General features: G+C 44.5%; 1 protein-coding gene across 3 annotated transcripts; it reads left to right on the forward strand.

The window, feature by feature from the left end:
- GSS (glutathione synthetase) lies at positions 1-25,148 on the forward strand. 3 transcript variants are annotated; one of them, XM_012665828.1, is made up of 13 exons: positions 1-89; positions 2,886-3,022; positions 9,342-9,487; positions 12,353-12,428; positions 12,752-12,891; positions 13,616-13,732; positions 17,053-17,133; positions 17,228-17,305; positions 18,445-18,511; positions 21,740-21,934; positions 22,448-22,529; positions 23,998-24,187; positions 24,633-25,148. In XM_012665828.1, exons 2-13 carry the CDS (start codon positions 2,894-2,896, stop codon positions 24,754-24,756), a joined length of 1,425 nt encoding a protein of 474 aa, XP_012521282.1. In that variant the 5' UTR covers positions 1-89; positions 2,886-2,893; the 3' UTR covers positions 24,757-25,148. The 3 variants fall into 3 exon arrangements, with proteins under 3 accessions (XP_012521282.1, XP_012521283.1, XP_012493104.1); XM_012665829.1 differs by lacking the exon at positions 1-89 and adding an exon at positions 118-148; XM_012637650.1 differs by lacking the exon at positions 1-89 and adding an exon at positions 1,460-1,481.
- Positions 25,149-25,270: the final 122 nt, after the last annotated feature.

Genomic DNA, 25,270 nt, shown 5'->3' on the forward strand with positions numbered 1-25,270 from the left:
GCGCACTGAGTCGCGTCAAGGCCCCGCCCCCTGAGCGGGGCTAACGGCGCGAGGGGCCTGAGTGTGGTGCGCGGCTGGACGACGGACGAGTAGGTTGGGGCGCGGCAACGGCGGCCGGCGTGGGTCACGATTCCTCGGGAGGAAAGACGTGAGGGAGGGGTCTGGCGAGCGATTGGAACCCAAGAGGCTGGGAGATCTTGTGGCTCAAACGTGTCCCACGCACCGGGAAACTAGTGTCCAGTGAGGGGGTTGGGCTGGCGCGTGTCGATACCAGATTTTCCAGATCTCTTACCTCTAGATCCGGCCGGCACTGGGGATACCGTGCCAGTGAGGGTAGAACCAGAGTTAAAGCAACAACATCTGGGAGCGTTTAGGACCAAACTTTGTCCAGGGTGGGAGCGAGCGGGCCGGTGAAGTGGGGCAGGCCTGGGCTTGCGACCGTGTCATTACCTCGGGCTGCATGCAGGCACTGGCCTCGCCCTGAAGATAAAGTCCGACCGGGTTTCCTGTGGGCGTTTTAAGGCTTTTCTCTGTGATTCATTCATCATCGTTCATCCATTTAACATTCATTGAATACTGTACTAGGCGCCAGTAATAGGTAGAGAAGTGATCAAGACGAACACGATTCCTAGGATACAGGCAGGGATAAGTAATAGGCTGTAGAAGCCCTGGGCGGAGAGGAACAGGGACAGCTTCCAAAACTAAAAAGTGAACGCTGGTCAGGAGTGGTGGGGAGTGTTCCAAAGAGAAAACAGCACGTGCCAAGGCCTGGAAGGGGAAGAGGCTGGTGTGTCCTGGTCACTGAAGATACTTCTCTCTGAAGGGAAAACATTTTTATTTTTCCAGGAATTAGTGCCCAAGAAAGAGATGATGGTGACCCGGGCTAGGCAGCTAACAGTGGAGATGGAGAAAAATCAAGTAATTCAAAGTACTGTATTTAGGCAGCAGAATCCACAGGATTTGGGGGGAATGGGATGTAGGAAAGAAATACTACATACAAGGCTTGGGTACCTAGCTGGGGTTCATCAGAGGAGAAGCCGATTTGTGGGGAAGCAACAACAAATTCTACTCTGGTTGTGTGGAGACTCCCAGGAAGCAGTTGGATATTCTAGTTTGAGGGTAGGAAAGTACTGCTGTGAATAGTATCATCAGCAAAACAGAAATAAACCCACAAAAAGGGTTCAGACTATAGAATAAGAAAAGCGAAGGGCTTAGTTAGCATTTTTCATAGTGATTATTTTTATGTCTTATCCTTCTCCCTATCCCCAGTACGTAGCCAAGGACCTGGCATTAGATGCAAATCAATGTTTACCAACTAAACAAAAGCCCAACAGCAGACAGAGATGTTGCAGTTTCAGAGTTGTGAAGAGATGGGGGCTAATGGAGGGTTTCATTGCTCTATTATCCAAGTAATGGGTTCTTGTCCAGGCTGTGCCACCAGGCTGCTGTGTGACCTCTGACAAGTCTTCTCCACCTGTAAAGTGAGTATAGCCAAAAAAAGGTCACATGTATAGAGCTCCGAACACTGCTGAGAAATTTCACACAGATTTTTCTCATTTAATGTCCACATGGCAACCTTACTTAAAAGGGAAGTAGTATTATTATGGACTCAAACCCAGGTCTGTCTAACTCCAGAACTAAGACTACACTCATCTATCTCTCACTCAACAGGGATATTGTCAGGACCCTCTTGAGATCACGTGCTCATTCTTTCAAAACATTGTGCTGAGGCTGGCAGACTTTCATAATTGTTCTAGCACCAGCTCTGTCATGCCAAGAGGGGGACTGAGCTGAATGTGATGGAGGTTACCTATCATTGTCTAACTCTCTTCTGGGGACCACTGAGTTGGGCAGCCATGTTCTTAAAATTAAATGACAATAGGGCAGAACAAAATTAATGATTGGTGTTTCCAGATTTTTATCCAGGTCATAAACCCCTGAGGCCTGCAGCAAAATGAATGAACATCAAGGTGTGAGTTGGTACACATCTATGTGTCGCTGGGCAACCAGTCAGACTCTTCCTGCTGTTACACTGGACACTTGGGTGTCAGTTATTTCCATCCTGCTAATGTGATTTCTCAAAAATATTGTCTGTCTTTTGATGCTGTGATGATAGCTGTCTATACATAGAGGGTAATCATTTCGTGCTTCTGGCTAGTGTGATACTCATCTGCATTTCATGGTATTTCCCCCCACTTCCCATGTAATTTATTTGAGATTTGCTGACATGAATTGTTAGAGCTAAACGGGAAATTAATAATCTACTGTAGTGGTTCTTATTCCTGGAAAGCTTGTTAAAAATACAGAGCCTCAACCCCTCCTACCTCCCTTCAGACTTCTTGAATCAGAATCTCTGTGGTGGGGCCAAGGAATCTGCATTCTTTCCTGTGCTCCCCAGAATGTTCAGCCAGGTTTGGAAATCACTGATCTACCCCATCCCCCTTGTTTTACAGATAGGGAATCTGTAGCTGTGGAAGGGGAAAGAACTTACCCCAATCACATCTGACGTTAGTGCCCGTTTCTCTAATGAAGAGTATTGGGCTAGGAGCCCAGAGACATGAGTTCAAGTCGAGGCTTTATCAGTCATTACCTAGGGCAAGTCATTTCACCTCTTTGAGCCTATGCTTCCATACTGTGAGAATAATGCCATTGTATTGGGAATCAAAAGAGAGAGTGGCAATGGAAATGCTTTGTCAAGCTTTCTGTTTTGTGCACATGGAAGTTGTTAAAAGCTGGAACCAGCCAGTGTTCACTCTCCTATACCACACTGTCCTTTCCAACAGAGGTCAGAGTCCTGCTGTGTTAGAATGGTCACCAGCCAGTTTCAGTAGCTGTGGGGCCCCAGACCATCTGTCACCAAGCTCTCCTCTCTCCATCTATTACAGGTGTTGGGATGGCCACCAGCTGGGAGAGCTTCTTGCAGGATGAACAGCAGCTGGAGGAGCTGGCACGGCAGGCTGTGGACCGGGCCCTGGCTGAGGGAGTGTTGCTGAGGACCTCACAGGAGCCCGGCTCCTCAGATGTAAGCCCCCTGCCCCTCCCCACAGCATTGACCATACTGCTCTGGATCCCACTGCCTACTGTCTGGCCCCTGCCAGGCTGGGGGCAGCTCCTTTACACCAGAGACCACATCTCCTTTGCATTGTTTTTCTCAATAACTAAAATTGATCTCTAGAAGTATAAAGTTAAAAGCGGCATGCTAACATAATCAAATTTAAATGTGGGATTTGAAGTGTGACTTAAGCAAGTTACTTAACCCTTCTCAGCAGTTTCTTCAAATATAAAAAAGGGATAATAATAGGACCTACCTCATTTGGTTGGTAAGGGAATTAGAAGATAATTCACCTAAAGCACTTTGCCCCATCAGCTATTATTTAAGACCCCCTAATCACACTATCTTCTCTATAACTGGTTCGTGATATATCCTTTCAGGTCTTTTTCTGTGCGTTTATATACATAGACATGTGCATATAGAAATACGTAGTTTTTTTAAAAAAAATTGGATTGTACATATTATTCTATGATGTGTTTTTGTTTTCCATTTAACTGTCTTAGAACTCTTTCTAATGCCTTCCATTAAGATCAGCTTCATTCTGATGGATAGTATTCCAGGTGTGGATATATCACAGTTTATCTTTCCTCTACTGATGGCTATTTAGTTGATTTCTAATGTTTTTATGACTACAAATAGAACTACAGAAAACATCCACAACGCCTGTAATCCTAGCACTCTGGGAGGCCGAGGCGGGCGGATTGTTTGAGCTCAGGAGTTCGAAACCAGCCTGAGCAAGAGCGAGACCCCATCTCTACTAAAAAAAAAATAGAAAGAAATTAATCGGACAACTAAAAATATATAGAAAAAATTAAGCAGGGCATGGTGGCGCATGCCTGTAGTCCCAGCTACTCGGGAGGCTGAGGCAGAAGGATTGCTTGAGCCCAGGAGTTTGAGGTTGCTGTGAGCTAGGCTGACGCCACGGCACTCACTCTAGCCAGGGCAACAGAGTGAGACTCTGACTCAAAAAAAAAGAAAACATCCACATATATGCCTATTTGGGCACCTCTGTGAGTGTTTCTCTAGGCTTTATACATAAAAGTAGAACTGCTGAGTCCAAACCACATCTTTTTAAAACCTCATCCTTTAAAAAAAAAAACAAAACTTTATTTTGTGACTAGGTAAGACATGTTCATAGTTCAAATTCAAAGTTTACAGTTCAACCCTCCCTTCCTCATTCCCTTGCTACCCAGTTCTACTGCCATGAAGGCAACCTGTGTATAGTGTTCTTGTTTATCCTTTCAGGTAGTTTATTCATATTAATAATAAGTAAATAGTAACAAGTAAATGTATTCCTTTTTCTCACTTTTTTACATAAAGAAACATACTAGACAAACACTTCTATACCTTGTGCTTTATTCTTTTTCTTTTCTTTTAACTTAACAGTATACCTTAAGACTATTCATATTGGTGACTAAAGAGCTGCCAACATCTTTTTTACCCTACCGCATTCTTTTTTTGTCTCTGTGTGCCCAGAGCCTAGTACAAGCCTGGTGGATAGTCCAGACTCAATAAATGTTTGCTGAGGCCCAGGTAAATGAGAATGGCTATCATCTAAGGCAGGCTAATGCTGTGGAAGGTCTGCCTCTGGCTTGAGGAATAGAATTGCTTAGGTTATGATCCTATATTTTGTGAACTGCTTGTATGAATCTGGAATAAAGCATATTCCCTTCCACATTTTTATTTCTTCTGCTAATCAGTAGGTGTTGTGTGAAGGTCCAATACTCAGTCTTTCTAGGAGTTAATGGAGCCCAGAAAAGGCACAATCCTCAATGAGATTTCGGATCCAGAAAAAAAGACAGGACGTGTACATGCGTGTGTGTGTGTGTGTGTGTGTGATTTCATTCCCAGTCTTTACCAGGTACCTCCTCTATGCTGGAGCATTCTAGGCAGTGAGGACAAAGAGGTGAGTCAGCCAGAGGCCCTGTCCTCTGGAGCTCATGGGTCTAGATGGAGAATGTACCAAAGGACAAAATAATGTCAGTTCTATGAGGAAACATAGGCAAATCTGCTGCACAATATTAGCTGTCATTTACTGAGTATTTACTATGTGCTGGGCATCATTCTAAAAACTTTGGAATCGCAGACTCATTTAATCCTCACCATAATGGGGACAAGGAAACCAAGACCCAGAGAGGCTAAGTAACTTGCCTGAGGTCATTTAAATGGTGGAATAATTGGCAGAGCCAGAATTTAAACCAAATGAGTTTGGCTCCAGAGTCCATGCTCTGAACATCCATGCTTTATTGCCTCTCCCAAGATACTGTATAGGACACCTGGGAGAAGGAATAATTCATTATGATTAGAGGATTGAGATGAGGGGTGGTATTTGAACTAGACCTCAAAATACAAATGCGGGGAAAGAACATCATAGTAGGGGCACAAAAGTAGGTAAAGGCAAAAAATGTTGAAGGGAATGCAGCTGAAATGCAGGGCACATAAGTGGCTATAGCGGGAAAGAAGGGAGGCCAAAGCAGATAGCCAAGAGGCGTTTTAGATACGAGCGGAGGAAGAGTGTGAACTTTATACTGCAGATTCAGGCTGCAAGCCAGCCATATACAGGCTGAATATTTGGCTCCTACAATGTTTAGGGAGTTAACTTATTTTTAAAAATAGTTAATACATTCAAACGCATTTGAATTCAAATACATTTGAATAGGGTACAAAATTCAAAGAGGTATTTCAAATAAGGTAAGTCTTCCTCCAGCCACTGTTTCCCTCCCCAGAGGCAAGCATTGTTAACAGTTTTTTAATCAGAATATTTTTTAAAAGTCAGAACCAACATTTAAAAAAATCATGAAATTATGGCCGGGCGCCGTGGCTCACGCCTGTAATCCTAGCTCTCTGGGAGGCCGAGGCGGGCGGATTGTTTGAGCTCAGGAGTTCAAAACCAGCCTGAGCAAGAGCGAGACCCTGTCTCTACTAAAAATAGAAAGAAATTAATTGGACAACTAAAAATATATAGAAAAAACTAGCCGAGCATGGTGGCACATGCCTGTAGTCCCAGCTACTCGGGAGGCTGAGGCAAGAGGATCGCTTGAGCTCAGGAGTTTGAGGTTGCTCTGAGCTAGGCTGATGCCACGGCACTCTAGCCCAGGCACCACAGTGAGACTCTGTCTCAAAAAAAAAAAAAAAAAAAATCTAGTAACCCAGCTTATTTTGAAAAATTAGATCCTCTGGCAATTCTGGCCCACTTTGCTGCATGGCAACAATTGGCTAGAGCAGAGTCCTGGCTGCCCTCTTTAGATAAGAGGCAAGTTGTTCTGTTTGCCACAATTCCTATCAGTCCCTGTTGTTTCCCTGACTACAAAGCAGAATTTTAGTATCATACATATGCTATAGTTTTTTAAAATAGTAGAATAATGTTATTCTATGTTCATGACTCTATCAAAAGTGTTTCACTCTTTAGCCTGTGGACAGCAGAAGATAGCTATGTACTACTGATCCTAAATTCAGGAGGGCATAATGAGTCCTGAAGACAGAGGCAGAGGGAAATCTTATTAGAAAAACTCTTCTGAGAATCTTTCAGGCCAGATGGGACTTGTTGGGGGAGGCAGAGTTCTGAGTTTAAAAGCCAAGGAAACGCCCCTGTAGTCATCACATATGTACTTAGGGTATTAGGTCACCCCTTATATAATCTGTAATAATTCCTATTCTAACTCATAAAGGCTTCAGGCTGAATTAACCTTATTCTCACAAATAGCTTTCCTCAGTTTTATCTTAAAATACATACTAAGGTTGGGTTTGGTGACATGCCTCTAGTCCCAACTACTCAGGAGGCTGAGGCAGGAGGATCACTTGAACCCAGGAAGTCAAGACTATAATGCACAATGATCACACCTGTGAATAACCGCTGTACTTCTAGCCTGAGCAGCATCGTAGTGAGACCTCATCTCTTTAAAAAAAAAAAAAACAGATGCTGAGGACAGTAATTTGGGAGTTATCTACCAAAATTTAAAATGGGTTTACCCTAATTACCTGACATTTTCACTTTTTAAAATTTTTTAATATTTTTTAGAGATGAGGTCTCATTCTGTTGCCCAGGCTGGAATGCAGTAGTGCAGTCATAGCTCACTATAGTCTTGAACTGCTGGACTCAAGTGATCCTCCCAGCTCAGCCTCCCAAGTAGCTGGGACTACAGGCACACATCACCATGCTCAGCTAATTTTCTAAAAATTTTTTTAGAAACAGAATCTCACTATGTTGCCCAGGCTGATCTTGAACTCATGGACTCAAGGGATCCTCCTGCCTCAGCCTTCCAAAGTGCTAGGTATGAGCCATCATGCCTGGCTTCATTTTTACTTTCAGAAATTTAGAATTTATAGACTTTCTCATATACAAAATACCTGTAATAGAATGTATGTTCTGGGATACCCATTGAAGCATTTATGGTAATGGGGGGTGGGAATTAAATATTTATCAATAAAAGGCTAGATTCAATAAATTATGGTATAGCCAAAAAGTGAAATACTATACAGCCATTAAAAACAATGAGAGTAGCCAGGGGCAGTGGCTCATGCCTGTAATCCTAGCACTCTGGCAGGCCAAGATGGAAGGATCACTTGAAGTCTGGAGTTCAAGACCAGCCTGAGCAAGAGCTAGACCCTGTCTCTACTAAAAATACAAAAATTAGCCAGGCGTGGTGACACACACCTATAGTCCCAGCTACTGGGAAGACTGAGGCAGGAGGATTGCTTGAGCCCAGGGTTTGAGGTTGTAGTGAGCTATGATGATGCCACTGTACTACTCTAGCCTGAGTGACAGAGCGAGACTCTGTCTCAAAAAAAAAAAAAAGAATGAGAGTGTTCCATTTGAACATATAAGAAAATATTTCAAAAGTTAGGGACAGAATATTGTACAATATGCTGTGTGTGTAAAAAAAAGAGAAACTATGTATGTATACATATATATCAGTATAAAGATGTCTGGAAGGATGCGTGAGACACTAGTCTACCATTTGCCTCTGGGGAGGAGAACTGGATGACTGGAGCAAGAATGGGAGTGAAACATACTTCTCACTATGTATTCTGTGTCTCTTTTGAATTTTGTTTCATGTGTGTTATCTATTCAAAATAATAATATTTTTTAAATAAACATATAAATGCCAAGTTCTAACACCATAAACTCATACTACCATAATGGCAAACTGATATTAACTCAAAGGTTAAATTTAGGAATGCTTCATAATATATGTCACAAGGTCATCTTATCATCTCTTACCCAAGTTCTAATTCACTTTTTCTTGAGAATCTCAGAATGTATTTCCCCTTTCTAAAAACAGTGTCCTAGATGGTATTTGGGTTTCTTGGCTATGTGTTAAAGTCCAAAGAATCCACAATGCAGCTGAACTCTAGGCCTGTTAACTTGAGTCACCATCTCTAACATTGGGGGGAAAATCGCTCCTGGCTTTTACTCAGGAGGCCATAGTTCACTTCTGCTGTGGCCCTACCAGCAGGACTCTCTTTCTACCCAATCAAAAGGCAGAAGGACTGGGGTGTGAGCTCCTGACACATGGAGGGACTTGAGCTTGAACATTAACCATCTAGGAGCTGGTGTATGTGTGTGTGGGTGTATTATTTAGTAACCATTCTGGTTCAAATCCCAGCATCACTTACCAGCTGAATATAATTTTGAACCTATCTTAGGTCCCTTATCTGTTAAGTATGGATAATAATGTTAATACTGTCTTCCTCACAGGATTAAATGATGAATCCATGTAAAGTATTTAAAATAGTGCCCTGTACATAGTATGTGTTCAATAATGTTTTGTGGCTTCTTTTTTTTTAGAGACAGGGCCTTGCTCTGTCACCCAGGCTAGCATGCAGTGGCATGATCATAGCTCAATGCAACCTCAAACTACTGGGCTCAAGGGATCTTCCCCCCTCAGCCTCCCAAGTAGCTAGGATGACAGGTGCACACCACCATACCCAGCCAATTTTTTTCTTTTTTCTTTTTTTAAGAGACAGCGTCTTGCTATGTTGCCCAGGCTGGTCTTAAACTCCTGGCCTTAATTGATCCTCCTACCTTGGCCTCCCAAAATGCTGGGATTACAAGCCTGAGCCACCATGCCCAGTGGCTTCTCATTTTTTTAATTGTAAAGATAAAATATAGAATCTGGAAGCTCTTTTTGTACACTTTCTTCCCCTCCCACCCCTCCCAAGGTAACCACTAATCTGTAGTTGGTGTATCCTCAATAAATTTAGGCCAGACTTTCATGGGGTTATGTTTGCAGAAAGACAATCCATTCACAGGTGTTCTATCCCTACCCCGTTCTCTCTCCTTGATCAGGTGGTGAGCTATGCCCCATTCACACTCTTCCCCTCAGTGGTCCCCAGTGCTCTGCTAGAGCAAGCCTATGCTGTGCAGATGGACTTCAACCTGCTAGTGGATGCTGTCAGCCAGAATGCTGCCTTCCTGGAGCAAACTCTCTCCAGGTACCAGGCCGTAAAGCATGGGAAGCCAGGAGCTGCTAGAACCAAGGGATGGGAAGATTGGGGAGCCACGAGGTGTTGCTATGTCAGCTAACTTGGTGGGGTGTAGGACAGAAGAAAGAAAAAGTAGTAGGAGTCAGGAAAGCTGGCTTCTAATCCTGGCTCTACCACTCACGTATTTACATGGCCTCAAGCAAGTCCCTTTCCTTCTCTGGGCCTCAGTTTCTTCACCTGAAAAATGGAGAGGTTGGCTTAAATCTAAGGTCCCTTTCATTGCTAACATTCTGTGAGATGTGACCTCTTGCTTTGAAGATTGATATTTCCATTTGTAATTAGGAAAGTCAGCCTAGTTTTAGAGGAAAACAGAGGATAGGGAAGATTATTTGGTTTAAATTCAGATGTCCATTTCTCCTAAGCAATGACCTTTTCTTGTCACCTCAGGCCTCCCATCTTTGGGTGGGATAGGGTGCAGACTGGACCACACCAATTCTTTATTTTATAATTAAATATATATAAATGTTGAGCATCCCTAATCTGAAAATACAAACTCTGAAATATTTTGAGCACCAACATGCCATCACAAGTGGAAAATTCCACACCTGACATCATGTGACAGACAGATCATAGTGAAAATAGTCAAAGCTTTTGTTTCATGCACAAAATTATTGAAAATTTTGTGTAAAATTATCTTCAGACTATGTATATAAGGTGTGTATGGAACATAAATGAATTTTGTGTTTAGACTTCGGTCCCATTTCCAAGATACATTATGTATATGCAAATATTACAAAATCCAAAACACTTCTGGTCCCAAACATTTCAGATAACGGATACTCACCCTGTAATTGTGTGTCTTTGATTAATTTTTCAAGAGAAAGCTAGATTATTTTGTTAGAGACAAAATCTTTTTAAAAGTGCAACTTGGTGTGAGGGTGAATATGAGAAGGGATCATAATAGTAAGAAGTTTGGAAATTATTGACTTGCAGCTAAAAACCTGATGAGTCATGAATGTGTGAATCCAACTACCACCTTCCCCTGAGATCTTTCTCAAAATGAGCCCAGCTTTGTACCTGCAAATCTCGATTGTGAGAAATATGAGTGGCCTGGCTTATGACCTTTACCCTAATGATGCAATAACGTGAGAGATCTTCTCTGCAGCCCATCTCTGCAACCCCTGCTTTCCCTGTTCCTCTCTCCTCTCTCTCTCTCTCACACACACACACAAACCCTAGCTGTTAAGGGAGAAAAGCCCCAGAGCACATGAAGGGGAGCACCTCTTCAGAAAAAGGAAAATGTTTTCCAACTTCCCTGAAGGCTGAAACTCAGCTGGGGACTCCTCCTCACCAAAGGCTGGCATGAGAGAGCTCACCCTTGGGAGAGAGCTGGCTGGGGAGCAGAAGAACTTCAGGGCAGACCTGAGCTACTTGGCTCCCCCCACTGGTCTGCTGCGGGGTCCCTGTAACAAGGTGAACATGAAAGCCAGGCTTGAGCAGGTGTGCAGAATGGGCCCTGAATCTTTTTCTTTTTCTTTTTTTTTGGTTTTTTTTTTTTAAGCCACAATCTTCTCGCAGCATTTTCATGGGCCCTGCATTTTAAGAGGCAACAGTATGGTATTAATTACCTGTGGATTCCTTCTCTCTGTGCCTCTTCCTGAGTTTCCAGAAGACCATAATGGATGAGTCCCTACCACATGTCACATGTCACAGCAGCACACTAGGCTATGATGATGAACCAGCTACAGACACGGCCCCACCCTCATGTGGTTTATAGTCAAATGGAAGAGATGACACTAATCATCACACAAATAAAATGGAAAATTGCAATGACAATCAGTGCTATAAAGGAGAGTTCCACAGCTCTATGAGAGCATATAGCAGGGGTATCTGACCCAGATAGGGAAGGCTTCCCTGAGGAAATCACATCATATGAGGACTAGTTGAAGGAAAAAAAAAAGTTTATTTAGCTTGGGTTAGAAAAATCTAATGGGTGCACAAGTCATAACTGCTGTTTTCTAATCTCTCAAGCTATTTTTTTTTTTTTTTTTTTTTTTTGGAGATAGAGTCTTTCTCTGTCACCCCAGCTAGAGTGCAGTGGCATCATCATAGCTCACTGCAACGTCAAACTCCTGGGCTCAACCAATCCTCCTACCTCACCCTCCTCAGTAGCTGGGACTATAGGTGTGTGCCACGACGCCTGGCTCTTTTTTTCTGTTTTTAGTAGAGACAGGGTCTAGCTCTTGCTCAGGCTGGTCCTGAGCTCCTGACCTCAAGCAATCCACCCACCTTGGCCTCCCAGAGTGCTATGATTACAGGTGTGAGCCACTATACCCAGCCTGCTGTCTTCTAATCTCTGAGGGCTCTTTCATAGAGGAGGAGGAAGAGACTTGTCCAGGGAGGTCCCAGAGTGTGAGAGAAGCTATGGAGAGTTAGTGTTAGGTCAACCAGAAAGCTTACCAACCATCAGAACTATTCAAGTATAGAAAAGTTACAGCACATGTCATTTTTTAGGTCTTCTTGGGACCAGACACTATATTCAATGCTTTGAATGTAATACCTCATTTACTCTTGCCCACAACTCTATGATATAATTATTTTCCTCTTCATTTTACAGATGAGCAAACTGAGACAAAGAAGGGTGAAACGATTCCCTAAGGTTGCCTTGTAGTAAGTGGTAGAGCTGGGATTTGAACCAGGGTCATCTGGCTCTAGAGCTGGATTATTAATCACTATTCTCTACCAGATTGGGGTGGATGTTCAAATTTTGTCTAGTAGATCCAGAGAGGATTCACAAGTCAGTGAATGGGGGTGGGACTCCTTGACTTTAAGGTCCCATGAAGCCTGGAAAATGTTCTTTGTTTTCTCCTCTAGCACCATCAAAAGGGATGACTTTACTGCTCGTCTCTTTGATATCCACAAGCAAGTCCTGCAAGAGGGCATTGCCCAGGTAACCATTCCCAGCCCCACCCCAGTCTGAAACCTGCCCCTCCCATCTCTTTTGTGTGTGTTTGTCATTTTTTTTTTTTTTCACCAGAAGAATTTGGCCCAGGCCCTGAGCTTATGGGAATTTGCCTCTCACTGGTCCCCAGTGGATATGTACAACCCAGTGACCAATCCTAGGATGACCAGAAGAATGATCCCACTGGGTTTGGGAGTGGTAGCTGGTGCTTCTAATCTCTACATAGAGTTCATGGTACCTGTCTGCTCTGTGGCTAGGCCCTCAGAGTCAGCCCTTGGGCAGATGTCCTCAGCCTTCAGTTTTCCCCACAGACTGTGTTCCTGGGCCTGAACCGCTCAGACTACATGTTCCAGCGCAGCGCAGATGGCTCCCCAGCCCTGAAACAGATTGAAATCAACACCATCTCTGCCAGCTTTGGGGGCCTGGCCTCCCGGACCCCAGCTGTGCATCGGTGGGTCCCTTGGGCAGCCCCAGGCATACCTGAGGGGTGTCAGCCTGATGGGTCTACAATCACTAGCTGGGCCAGGGATCTCCAACTATGACTATGCCTTTCTGGGCTCTGGGTCATATGTTTCCCCCCACAGTAAGTTTGCACTTACAATCAGATCCTTGATATCTCAGAGAAAGGGGACCTCATAACTCATCTAGTCCTGACCCTTCATTGTTCAAGTTTGTGTTCCAAGCAGAGGGAACAGTATCTCTAAGAGCCCTGGGTTGAGAAAGAACTTGACATGTTTGAGGGCCTGAAAGGAGGTCAGAATCCAAGGCAGAGAGAGGAATGCAAGGGCTTCCATCTGAGGGCTGGGCTCTAGTAGCATCCATTTCTAGACAGCAGTGATGCTCCAGTTGCAATGATTCCAGATGGTCTGCAGCAGGATTCCAGAAAGCACCTGGGGGCCGAAGGTAGGGGCTCCAGCTCAGTGGGAGGCTAGGATGGGCTGGGGTGGGAATACAGGGTCTCAGGGCTCCTCTGGGCATGTACACCAGAGGACAGGGTTAGGGCAACCCAGCATATTCCAGCCTGAAGTGGATCCTCCAGGAGTGTGATGGTAAGATGGTTTTTGGCGCTCAGCTGATCCTCAGAGTAATGTTCCCATAAGTATCTGTGAGGTCATGGGCAGAGGGGGGTCTTCTAGGTCCATCCAATTATTGAACAGCTGTCTCTCTTCCAACAGACATGTTCTCAACGTACTGAGGAAGACCAAAGAAGCTGCCAAGATCCTCTCCAATAATCCCAGCAAGGGACTGGCCATGGGAATTGCCAAAGCCTGGGAGCTCTACGGCTCAGCCAAGTAAGGGTGTGAAAAAGTAGCAATAGTATCCTGCTTTAGATTCAGCATTCATGGGTGCAGCAACTTCTTCTTTGCCTGACATGATTAGGGAATAAGGGGATTTTTCTAGGAATAGAAACTTATACCTTTAAGTGCCAAAATTATTCTAATAGGGTTTTGGGTTTCCTTCTTAAATAAAAGATGCTGACTATAACCTTTCCTTGTTGACTGCAGGTCATTATTATGACTGTCAGCAATTGCATCTTACTGTAATGCAACAGTGCTACCTGGGTTACAGAGGCTGTTTGCCTACACTAACGGCTCTGACTGCTGGGCTTTAAGTTCTTATTCATTTTCTTCATAACTTTCCTGTCTGCTTCCCAGTTATCAGCTCTTACTTTTTACTGTTGTCAGTGTGCTTGAATTTGGAATCCTCCACTCCCATCCCTATACCTCCTTCTGATTTGCTGTGATTTGGAAAAGCAAATGATGCAGGTTTTTATGATCGTGTTTAAAGAGTGTGAGCGCCTCTTTCATGAGTAAGTGCATACATAAGCTTTGACTTAGGAATTTTAAGGTGTCCATTTTAACTGCTTAGAGGCATTTTTTGCTTCCTTCCTATTTCTTAACCATGTTCCAGATATGTAAAGATATTAGGTAAGTGACTTCTAGATAATCAAGGGGCCACTGTTAGTATTACTGTTAGTATTAACAGTTATTGAAATGTTGTTAGAGCATTAATAGCCCTTAATAAGCACTTAATAGTGCCACAGCTTGGGCTAAGCTCTTTACAAACAGGATCTCATTGAATCCTCGTAATAAACTCTCTGAGATAGGTACTATTCACGTCCCTCATTTTACAGATGAGGAAACTGGGGTTCTGAGAAGACAAGTTAAAGTTCTAAGAAGTTCTGAGGTTCTGAGAAGAGAAGTCAAAGGTCAAGCAGTGAGTTGGTGACAGAGCCCAGAGTCCATGTCCCTCCAAAACCTGCATTTTTAATCATGCTGTTGTCTCCAAGAGAGCCTCTTTGGGCTTGCTAAGCCTCATTAAGACCTAAGAAACCTCAGACTCTGAGCATTTAGAAGTCATCAGACAAATATGCTTTTAAGTAGAACTCTTGGCTAGGTTGTATTTTAAGAGAGTGAAGCCAGGGGATGGGTCAGCTGGGGAACTGCTGACAGACAAAGCTGCAGAGGATTTCACCTGCCAGCCTGTGAATGACATGGAGAGAAAATACTCGTGTGCCCAGAATTAGGCACTGGAAGGCAGGAGCTGTGTGGCACCTGAGCTAGAACTGGCTTCCCCCATTGTGAGAATTAGATAGTCTCTTATGCTGACCCAGCACATGACCCAGTGTGAGCCACCACGCCCAGCCAGTACTTTCAATAATAATAATAATGGCTACCATTTACCATTTAACAAGTACTAGTTTTATTTTATGAAAGAGTAAACTGAGGCTTAGAGGTTGAATAACTTGCCCAAAGTTACACAACTAGTAAGTTTAGAATTCATCTGCCTCTAAAGCCTGTGTTCTCTGTACTACCCTGTTCTGCCTCCAAGAGATATGGTCCCATAGTATAGTCTGAAAAACTGCATTTGTCAATTATCTCATGATTTTTAAGATTTGTTTAAAAGAAAGTCTAGAAAATGAATTATAATTTCAATTTAAGCAAATGTTTTTAAAACATAGGGCCTATGGTTAGTTAGAATGAGTAGAAAATAAGAAAAGGGAATTCTTGGTGATAAAGATTGGGAACTATGATCTTTTTAATACCCTTATTTTATAGATGAGAAAATCAGGGCCCAAGGAAAGAAACTGAGCTGCCCAAGCACCCAATACAAGTCACTGACAGAGCCAGGACTAGGACTCAGGGGTCCTCACGCCCAGCCAGCATGCTGTTGCCAGTTCACTTTCCTTAGCTGACAATTTTCCTAGTCTTACTCCCAACAGACTGCTCAGAACTGAAGGCAGGAGTAGGCAGAATATGTTTTTTAGGTTTGGCTCCAATTGTTTGGCAGATGGCAGGCTCACTTAATTGGCTAGGACATGCAGTTCCACTTTAACCTACAGCCTTCAGCCTTCCTCCTCCACCTCTTCTTGGAGGTGGGCCACCCTGGGCCAGGTGCCACCCTCCCACACACACACCCACTCATGAGCAAGGCAGTTGGCTACAAAGTGAAGAGCAAGGCCATCGGCCCTCGGCAAACTCTCAGGTCAAGATGACTTCTGAGAGCACCGCTTCTAGCTTGTCTCTCAGATACTCAACTCAAAGTCAGACTCAGCTTAATGTCATACCTGACCTCATGAGATTTCAGGCAGGCTGGCAGAGAGGGCTTACTAGGACCTATATTTTGGCTAAATGGAAAGGAGTCAGGCAAACAGAGTTTAGTCAAAGAGGTTCAGCTAAGGTAAGGAGAAGCAGAGACAAACAGACAAAGACCAAGCATAGGAGGTCAGGAATACACTTAGAATCCTAAGCCAAAGTTTGGGCTTCTAAGGGTCTCAGCGAGAAGCCACAGACAGAAAGCAGCACAGGTATAGCAAAAATGGAGTTTGCCTAAGAGCATTTTCCCTAAGAGTCTGGTGGGGGACTGGATCTATCTTTGACAACTGAAAATATCTTAGCTGGCAACCAAACAGACAGTTCTCTGGCATAAGCTTTTCCCCGAGTCCTCAAGCCCCTGCTTCTTTAAGAAAAACACATGGATAAACAAAGAAGAAGAGTCCAGGTAAGCCCCCATGATCCCATTAATACTGTGAGACCAAATGTGACCTTGTATACATCACAGAAATATTGTGAGGCCCCAGGATATAATGCCTTATTTATAGTTGGCCCTATAGGTTTCTGTAAGGTTCCATTTAGCTGATCCAGTGTTTCATGCACAATACACTCTTTTATTATATCCTTTACAATCTATTAATAGAGCCATTAGCCCGCGACCCCCTGCATTGTTCTTTACAAAATATTCTTCAATACTCCCACCTGTTTATTCTTCCAGAAAGATTTTAGAATAATTATATTAAGTTCTAAGAAAAAGTCCTCTTGGGATTTTGAGATGGTTTTAAATCTAAACTTTAATTTGCACAGAAAATTGACATCATCATAATAGTTCATCTACCCACTGAAGGGAGAAGAGGCAGAGACATCTCCATTTTTTCAAGTTTTCAATTTTCAGGAAATGTGTTATAGCCTCAGGTATCTAAACCTGAGGCACTCCCGAGTTGAGGGAACATCTGCTCTTTCAGGGAAGCTGTATTCTTATTCTGATTCCTGAAAGGTGTGGGACAAGGAAGGACAAGTTCTGTAACAGCCTTGGGCCACCTGTGCTCTTTCCCCAGTGCTCTGGTGCTACTGATTGCTCAAGAGAAGGAAAGGAATATATTTGACCAGCGTGCCATAGAGAATGAGCTACTGGGCAAGTAAGTAAAGGAAGAGGGACCTCCAGGTGTGGCCCCAGGATTGGAGAGGGTCGCTCAGTACATAGCATCTACTCCCTCTACCCATCTTTCCCAGGAACATCCACGTGATCCGGCGAAGATTTGAAGATATCTCTGAAAAGGGGTGTCTAGACCAAGACCGAAGGCTGTTTGTGTAAGAAGCATTCCCAAGGACCCAATAGAAGGCTGGTTTATGAAACTCATCCTGCCACCCTCTTCCCCCAAAGGATCCTTTCTTCTGGGAGATGTGATGATTGCTTCCTTTTCGTATTTCTGAAATATCTCATCCTCTCAGGAAATTTTGGAGAAGGCCAGCCAAGCTCTGCTTCTAAAGGATTTTATCAGAGTTGTTGACATGCTAGATAAGGGCCACCTTAAAGATGACCTTGGTTTTCATATGCCCCTAAGCTCCCAAAAGTTTTCTTGCCCCTCTTAGTGGCAGGCAAAGTCAGGCCTGAGCAGTTGAGCTGAGCAGTAAGAGAGGAAGAGGGGCAGCTGGCTCATTCTGTGATTGATCTGGATGCTACTCTCTTAGCTCAGGCCTGGATTTGTGTTCCAAGCCAGGGCCTCTCCTTCCCTCTAGGGGCTACCACCAGGTAGCTTGAAGTGCCACATGTTTGGGTAGCATTGTAGCACACATATTTAGACCTAGAACTTTGTGATTATTAAAATTAAGACCCTCCATTGAATTTCACAATACCACTTATTATTTTTCAAAATGTGCTTTTATCACAAGAAAACAAAGTAGTTAATTTACTTTCTAAATAAACCAGGTAATAATAGGTCAAAGAAAATGGGAAGAAATTTAAAAAGACAGTCTGTGTCTTAACTAGACTCATAATTTTGCATCTCCTTTGCAATTTCTACCTTCACCTTTTGTTATTTTAAAAAATCATAACCAGGTTTCAACTACTTTAAGCAGTGGAAATACAAGTGTGTTTTGCTAAGCATGGCAATGTGATTCTGTTGCTCAGTAATTTCAAGCCCACATTTTTTTTAATTTACCTAATTTGATTCTGGTTACCTTCTTGTTTCCCATCTGGCCTTCCTGAGTGACTCTACATCTGGAATATTCTTAGGTATTCCTTAGTGCACACCTCTGTGTTTTCAGTGGAAGCATTGGTAGTGGGGTATCTACTTTCACTGGTTCCAGTGAACCCCTGATCAGGCTCCTCCTGTGGACTGAATTTCAAAAACGCCAAATTCATTTTGATGTACCCTGAAATAGATTAAACCAATGAACATATATAATTTATAATTTAACACAGCAGCTTTCTCCATCCTGTGTTCTAGGGAGGGCCAGGAAGTTGCTGTGGTTTACTTCCGGGATGGCTACATGCCGAGTCAGTACAGTCTACAGGTTGGTATTTTCTGTTAGAGCATTCTTTGCCTCCTGGGACCCACCAGAACTCCACAGAGACCCAGCTCAGGCGTCACAACAACCTGGGTTTTTCTCTTGAGTCCTAGCTTCAGTTCTTCCTCAGGGAACTTGCTGCTGGAACCTCCTATCCTCCTGTAAGCTTTTTGCTACCTCTCACTCTATAAACACATTGTCTTCAAGAATCTGAATCCTTTGAGATTGGACAAGAAGATACTGGTTAAAACAAGTCCTTTATAAGGTCTTGTTCTTGTGGCAAACAGCTGAAAGTTTGGTTTGCGTTTGTGTTCATGAATACACAATGAAAAAGACCCTACATGCTGCATTATTTCGCTATAAAGAGTACTTAGGTATTCCTGAAGACAAGCTCTCTAGGTTGATGAACATTTAGAATGAAAACAAGAACCCCTCATTGGTGAACGTTAAGAATAAATAGTGTTCAAAACTGGCAAATTGATTATGCAACCTAAAAAAAAAAAAAAAAAAAGAATCTGAATCCTTAGAACCCACAGTGCTTCAGCCACTCACACTATTTCCAGAGATATGCTGGTAAATATTTAACCATTTTTCTAAGGGTAAAGAGCCCTCACTTGTAGCACTTGCTGATTTCTATAGTGTAAATACTCCTACCTTGCCAATTTCGAGCTACCTCTCTTAATGTCTCTGAACATAGAGTTGTGAAGAGATGGATACAATCAGCCTTGCTAGTTGATGCAACCAATTCCCACATACTGCTGACCGTTTTCTTTCTGCCAACTCTTACCTCTTTTTTATCTGAATCAGAAAGTTTTTTTCATCTGCTCATTCATGTTAATGAGTCATATCATCTCATCTTGCTATCCTACCATATAGTTTCAAACTTACTTTCCTCATCCAATATTTCATTTAACCCTTACAACCACCCTGTAAGACATATAATTATCCCCATTATACAGATGGAGAAACTAAGGTTTGGAGAGATGTGAGGCTTGTCTAAGGCCTCACAGGAAGTTCCCAGGCTTTCTGACTCTCAGGCTGATGGTATTCCCAGTATGCCCTTCTTCTCCCCTGCTCCTAATATCCACACCATGGAGAGGCTAAGCTCTGCTTTCAGTTGGGAGAAGGTAAAGGAGGAAATAAGTTAGGAAATACCATGGGCAGTGAGCTTGGGGTCATGAACCTGACTTTGCCTCTGTGTGACCATAGGCAGGTTCCTGACCCTATCTGGGTCTGAGGGAGGAACTGAGGGAGCTCCTTCCAAGTCCGTAATTCATCTAGGATTCCCCCTAGCATTGAGCTTTATAGGAGGAGCTCTACAGAGGTCACAGTTCTATAGAATGCCCTTTCCTCTATAGCAGTGGTGGGAACTTGTTGACTAGAGAAGAAGAAACTGTCTATTGGGAAAATGAATCCAGATTTCAAGACAGGACAAAGAAAACTTAAAGGGAGAATAGGCTGAGCTAACAAGGAAGGAAAGTAGCGTATAAGGAGGTAGACATTTTCAGGGAACTGAGAAGTTCAGACCAGGTTTAGACGTGGAGACAGATCTGCAAGGCTTAGTGACTTGCTAGGTGACCCTGGAAAAGTCCCTGCTCATCTTTGGGTTTTACTTTCCCTGCTTCTAATATAATGCGGTACCTCCCTGGGTTTATCTTTGATATTCTGGGCACCTGTGACCCTGCCTGGAACACCAGACTAGTAGCCACTGGTAGGTGGCTGGGATTATTGGTGAAGATCAGGAAAAGGTTCTGCAGATGGACTGATTGTATTAAAGGACAGCATTGGGTAGGTGGGTTGCTCCTCAGGCCATAGACTTGATCTTGCTGTGGGTAGTTTGCTATGATCTGGAGCCAAGAACAGACTGTCTCCCTATTGCCTGAGAATGGGAACCATAGCTGTGAGGCATGATCCTCTGTTGTTTCCCTGCTTCTTATACCCTCAGCTCCTGGCACAACAGGATCCTGTGATCACCTACATGCAGTCCTTTGCTCTTATTATATTAGCCTGAGTGCCCCTTCTCCACTGCATCTCCCCTGTCAAACTCTACCTGTCCTTTAGGACCCCACTCAAATTTCACCTCATTCAGCAATAATAACAAATATTTTGTGTTAGACACTGAGGATGCAACAGACGAAAAGGCAAACAACAGGAGTCCTATCCTTATGGAGCTCACAGTCTGGTCATGGATATGGGAATCAGAAAGTAAACAAAAATAGAAAAGTGTTTTTTGGGGGGCGGTTGTTTTGTTTTTAGTTTTGGGTAACTACTTTGAATGAAACAACAGGGTAATAAGAGAATTATGGGAAACCCATGTTAAATAGAGTGGTTAAGGAAGGCTTCTCTGAAAAGGTGACTTTGAGCTAAGACTTAAGGATCAGAAGGATCCAACTATGCATGGAAAAAGCCAAAAGGAAGGGAATTTCAGGCTGAGGGAAAAGCAATAAAGGCCCAAGGAGGGAATGAGGTTTGTGATTTGAGGAATGATAGGTGTGTGGCTAGAATGTGGGAGTGGTGGGGGGGGGGTGGGTAGCATTGTGCAAGGTTCAAAAAGTGGACAAGACCCAGATCCTGCAGGGTCTTGTAAGCTGTGGTAAGGAGTTAGGATTTTATTTGGAATGCAGTAGGAAGCTGAGCTCATAAACAAACATACTCATCAATTTTTCTATACCCTTACACCTTTTATCATTTTCCCTTTTAGTTATAGTTATGTATCATTGTGCTAGACTGTGAGACCCCCAAAGGTAAGAATCCAAGAGATTGGGAGAGGTGACACCTGCCTCACAAGGATGTTGCAGTGATCCTGGGTGATAATGAATGTGAAGATATAGCCCGGGCGCGTTGGCTCACGCTTGTAATCCTAGCACTCTGGGAGGCCGAGGCGGGCGGATTGTTTGAGCTCAGGAGTTCGAGACCAGCCTGAGCAAGAGCGAGACCCTGTCTCTACCAACTAAAAATATATAGAAAAAATTAGCCGGGCATGGTGGCGCGTGCCTGTAGTCCCAGCTACCCGGGAGGCTGAGGCAGGAGGATCGCTTGAGCCCAGGAGTTTGAGGTTGCTGTGAGCTAGGCCGACGCCACGGCACTCTAGCCTGGGCAACAGAGACTCTGTCTCAAAAAAAAAAAAAAAAAAAAAAAGATATAAAGCATGGTACCTGGTACCTGATGGATGTTCGGTAAAGGTCAACTGAAGTGAAATAAAGTAGAATTCCTTTTGCCTTCTTCCCTCCACAGAACTGGGAAGCACGCCTGCTGCTAGAGAGGTCACGTGCTGTCAAGTGCCCAGACATTGCCACTCAGCTGGCTGGGACGAAGAAGGTGCAGCAGGAGCTGAGCAGGGTGGGCATGCTGGAGGTGTTGCTCCCTGGCCAGCCTGAGGCTGTGGCCCGCCTCCGTGCCACCTTTGCTGGCCTCTACTCCCTGGACATGGTATGTGGGCAGCTCATTTCTCCTACCACAGGCCTCCTAAGTGGCAGAGACCTGGAGCCCAATGCGTTGGGGAGGCTAGAGCTAGCACTGTGGCTGGCATTTGTGACTTGGGTTGGTTTTGCTCTAGAGAACCCCTAGAGCCCTGGGGAGAGGGGCAGCCTCATGATGGGAGGAATCTATTATAAGCTTCCTCAGCAAAGGTAAAGATGAAGATGGCAACCAGAGGAAGGGACTAAGGCAGACAGAAAGAATTGAAGAATGTCTGTACCCACTTTAAAGGCCACCTGCTGCAAAGGCCTGAGCAGTTGCCAGAGAAAGGCCTGTTCTCATTGCATTTGCTGCTGCAGGGGGTTTGCTGGGAGTCACATACAGATAGTGGCATCAGCCTAAAGGAACTTACAGCTGTTCCCCTTCCTGTTCTTCCTCTGATGCTGCTCTGCACAACCAACAGGACCTCAATCCTTGCCTCTTTAGCCTTAAAACTGCTGGTAACTGCTTTCTGCCTCCTGCCAGGGTGAAGAAGGGGACCAGGCCATCACTGAGGCCCTTGCTGCCCCTAGCCACTTTGTGCTAAAGCCCCAGAGAGAGGGTGGAGGTAGGTGGATCTCCCTCTGCAGGGCTGCTCAATGAAAAGGGCTAATAGGCTATCACCAGTGCTCACCACCATTTTCTATGGGCACAGTCCCAGGCATGGGAGTACTAGGGGAACTGGTACAGGTCCCACCTTGGACAGCATCCCCCGAGACTGTGACCAAGTGCTGTGGAGCACAGAGAAATCTGATTAACCAGCAATGAAGGGTTTGGACAAGTTTAGTCTGAGGTGCTTGTGGGTAAATTGTGGGGAAGCAGGGTGGGGGCATATCAGGAGGTTGGAGAGAATATGTATCTGTCTTTCTGCCTAGTTTGAAACTCCTTGAGGGCAGGGATTATGTCTGCTTCACAGACTCAGAGGAGATGATTTTTTAACTTGGACTTAAGGGGTGTGTAGGAGTTTTCCAGGTAGAAAAGGGGAAGAGCATTCCATACAGAAGGAACAACCTCAAGCAAAGGCACTGGGCTATGAAAGCATGGTATGTTTGGAGATTAATGAAAAACTGGTGAGGCTAGAGGGGGAGATGGCAGGAGGCAGAGATTTGGGCTGGAGAAGATAGTCTGGGACCTGATTAAAAAGGGCATTGAATGTACGTTAAAAAATTGAATTTTATCCTTAGAGTAGTGGGAAGCCATTAGAGAGTTTTAAGCAGGGAAGGGACACGATTCATCCAGAATTCAAGTTGTTAGCAGTGGTAAGAACTTGTAAAACTTACAGTGTTTCAGTCATTGTAGAAGATGTCCTGGAATGAAGGGAGACATTGGTGGCAGAAAGACCATGGAGGAGGCTGGCATAGTCGTCCAGAAGAGCAATGTAGAGGCCTGGTCTAGGGCTATACATTTGGAGCACAGACTAGAGAGACATGTCCAAGCTAATGCCAGAGGTGATGGAGAGGGAGGAGTTAAATATGATTCAAGGATGCCTTTCACCTGATTGAGAGTAGGAAGGTCCAGGAGGGGCAGGTTCAGGCAGAAGTAATAAGTTTTGTTTGGACACGCTGAGTTTGTTTGGGGGGCCCATGGGACATTCATGTGATATCGAGAGCAGGGAGTATAAGTTAAAGATTTGGGAGCTAATAATTTATAGAGTATAGATAGAGCCTTGAGAATGGAAGAGATCTCCCTGACAAAAGATACATGGAGGAGAGAGCAAGGGTGGAGGACCAATTCCCAGGAAACCCCAACATTTAAGAGGAGAAGGAGCCAGTACTAGAGGCTGAGTAGGAATAGCTATAGACAAATAGGAGGAGAACCAGGGCAGGACAGTGTGGTGGAAGATGTGTTCACTTGCATGAATAAGGGCTCTCCTGTCAAGGTGACCTTCCCTCCTTAGGAGTCAGTTGTGCCCTGGGCTTCACCGAGCTGGTTTCAGGAACTGAGGCTGCTGACTCGCCCACATGGCCCCAGAAGTGAGGGCATGGGGTAGAGGAGGTGAGCAGAGGGTCCAGGGTGACTGGCCAGTTTAATTGCAGGCAACAACCTGTATGGAGAGAATATGGTACAGGCCCTGGAGCAGCTAAAGGAGAGTGAGGAGAGAGCCTCCTACATCCTCATGGAGAAGATCGAACCTGAGCCTTTTGGGAATTGCCTGCTACGGCCTGGTAGCCCTGCCCGAGTGGTCCAGTGCATCTCAGAGCTGGGCATCTTTGGGGTCTATGTCAGGTGAGCCAGTCAGGAGGAGCTCCTGCCACTACCTCCCTGTAAGAGTGCCAGCCAAGGAAGCCTAGAGGGAACACTGGACAGAATCTGGAATCCTGGGCTTTAGTCTCAGCTCTGCCAATCCCTAGGTTTGTTACCTGTTCTCTTACAATTAAATGAAGTCAAGGACCTAAGACCTGCCCACCTCACAGGGCTATCAAATGAAGCCCAGATGAGAAGTGCTTTGGAACTACAAAGGAAATTTCAGGTAGTATCAAGAGGACTAAAAAAAATATGGCCTGACAATCCAGGACTAGAAAGAGTCAAGGGAGGAAGGGAGACTCTAAAATCCTAGCAGTTTCTTGGATGTAGTCAGTTACCCATGTACTGCTTGGCTGGGACCAGGGAAGGTCCTGGGTTTGGGCTGAGTCCAGGTGATGTTGTCTGTCTCCTGCCCACATTTCTATAGGCAGGGAAAGACACTTGTGATGAACAAGCACGTGGGGCATCTACTTCGAACCAAAGCCATAGAGCATGCAGATGGTGGTGTGGCAGCAGGAGTGGCAGTCCTGGACAACCCATACCCTGTGTGAAGGCACAACCAGGCCGGCTCGGACTTCGCTGAAGAGACCTCCTATGCCCTGTACTTGTCATTCCTCTCCTATCCCTCTCGAGGGGCTGCCCTCATGGAAGGGTAAATGCTGAAACCTTCCCCTAGCTTTCCATCTGAGGACAAGAAAAGCTCTATTTCCCTTAGAAGAGATCTAGAGGCCCCCAAATCCTTGGGATGTGGGTACAGCTGAAGGGAAGCTGCTCTCAGGTTAAAGGTCCATAAACCCTGCTTCACTCCTGTCAGCCTCTCATCAGCCTTTTCAGCGAGTTCCAGTGCCTGACTTGGGATAGGACCAAGTGGTGGGAGGAGAGGGAGTGGAGGGGCATAGCCTTTCCCCAACTCTGCTTTAAATAAAACTGCATTGCTGATTCAGTGATTCCTTGCTTTGTGCATAGAGGGGAGGAGGGAGCTATAATCTTGGTCAGCCCACTTAAGGTGGATTGAAGCAGAGGAAGTGACTGGGCTATATAATAAGGGTCTTCCTAGACCCAGAT

The sequence above is a fragment of the Propithecus coquereli genome, unplaced genomic scaffold (genome assembly GCF_000956105.1).
Source record: "Propithecus coquereli isolate 6110/MARCELLA unplaced genomic scaffold, Pcoq_1.0 Scaffold122, whole genome shotgun sequence".
Classification (NCBI taxonomy): Eukaryota; Metazoa; Chordata; class Mammalia; order Primates; family Indriidae; genus Propithecus; species Propithecus coquereli.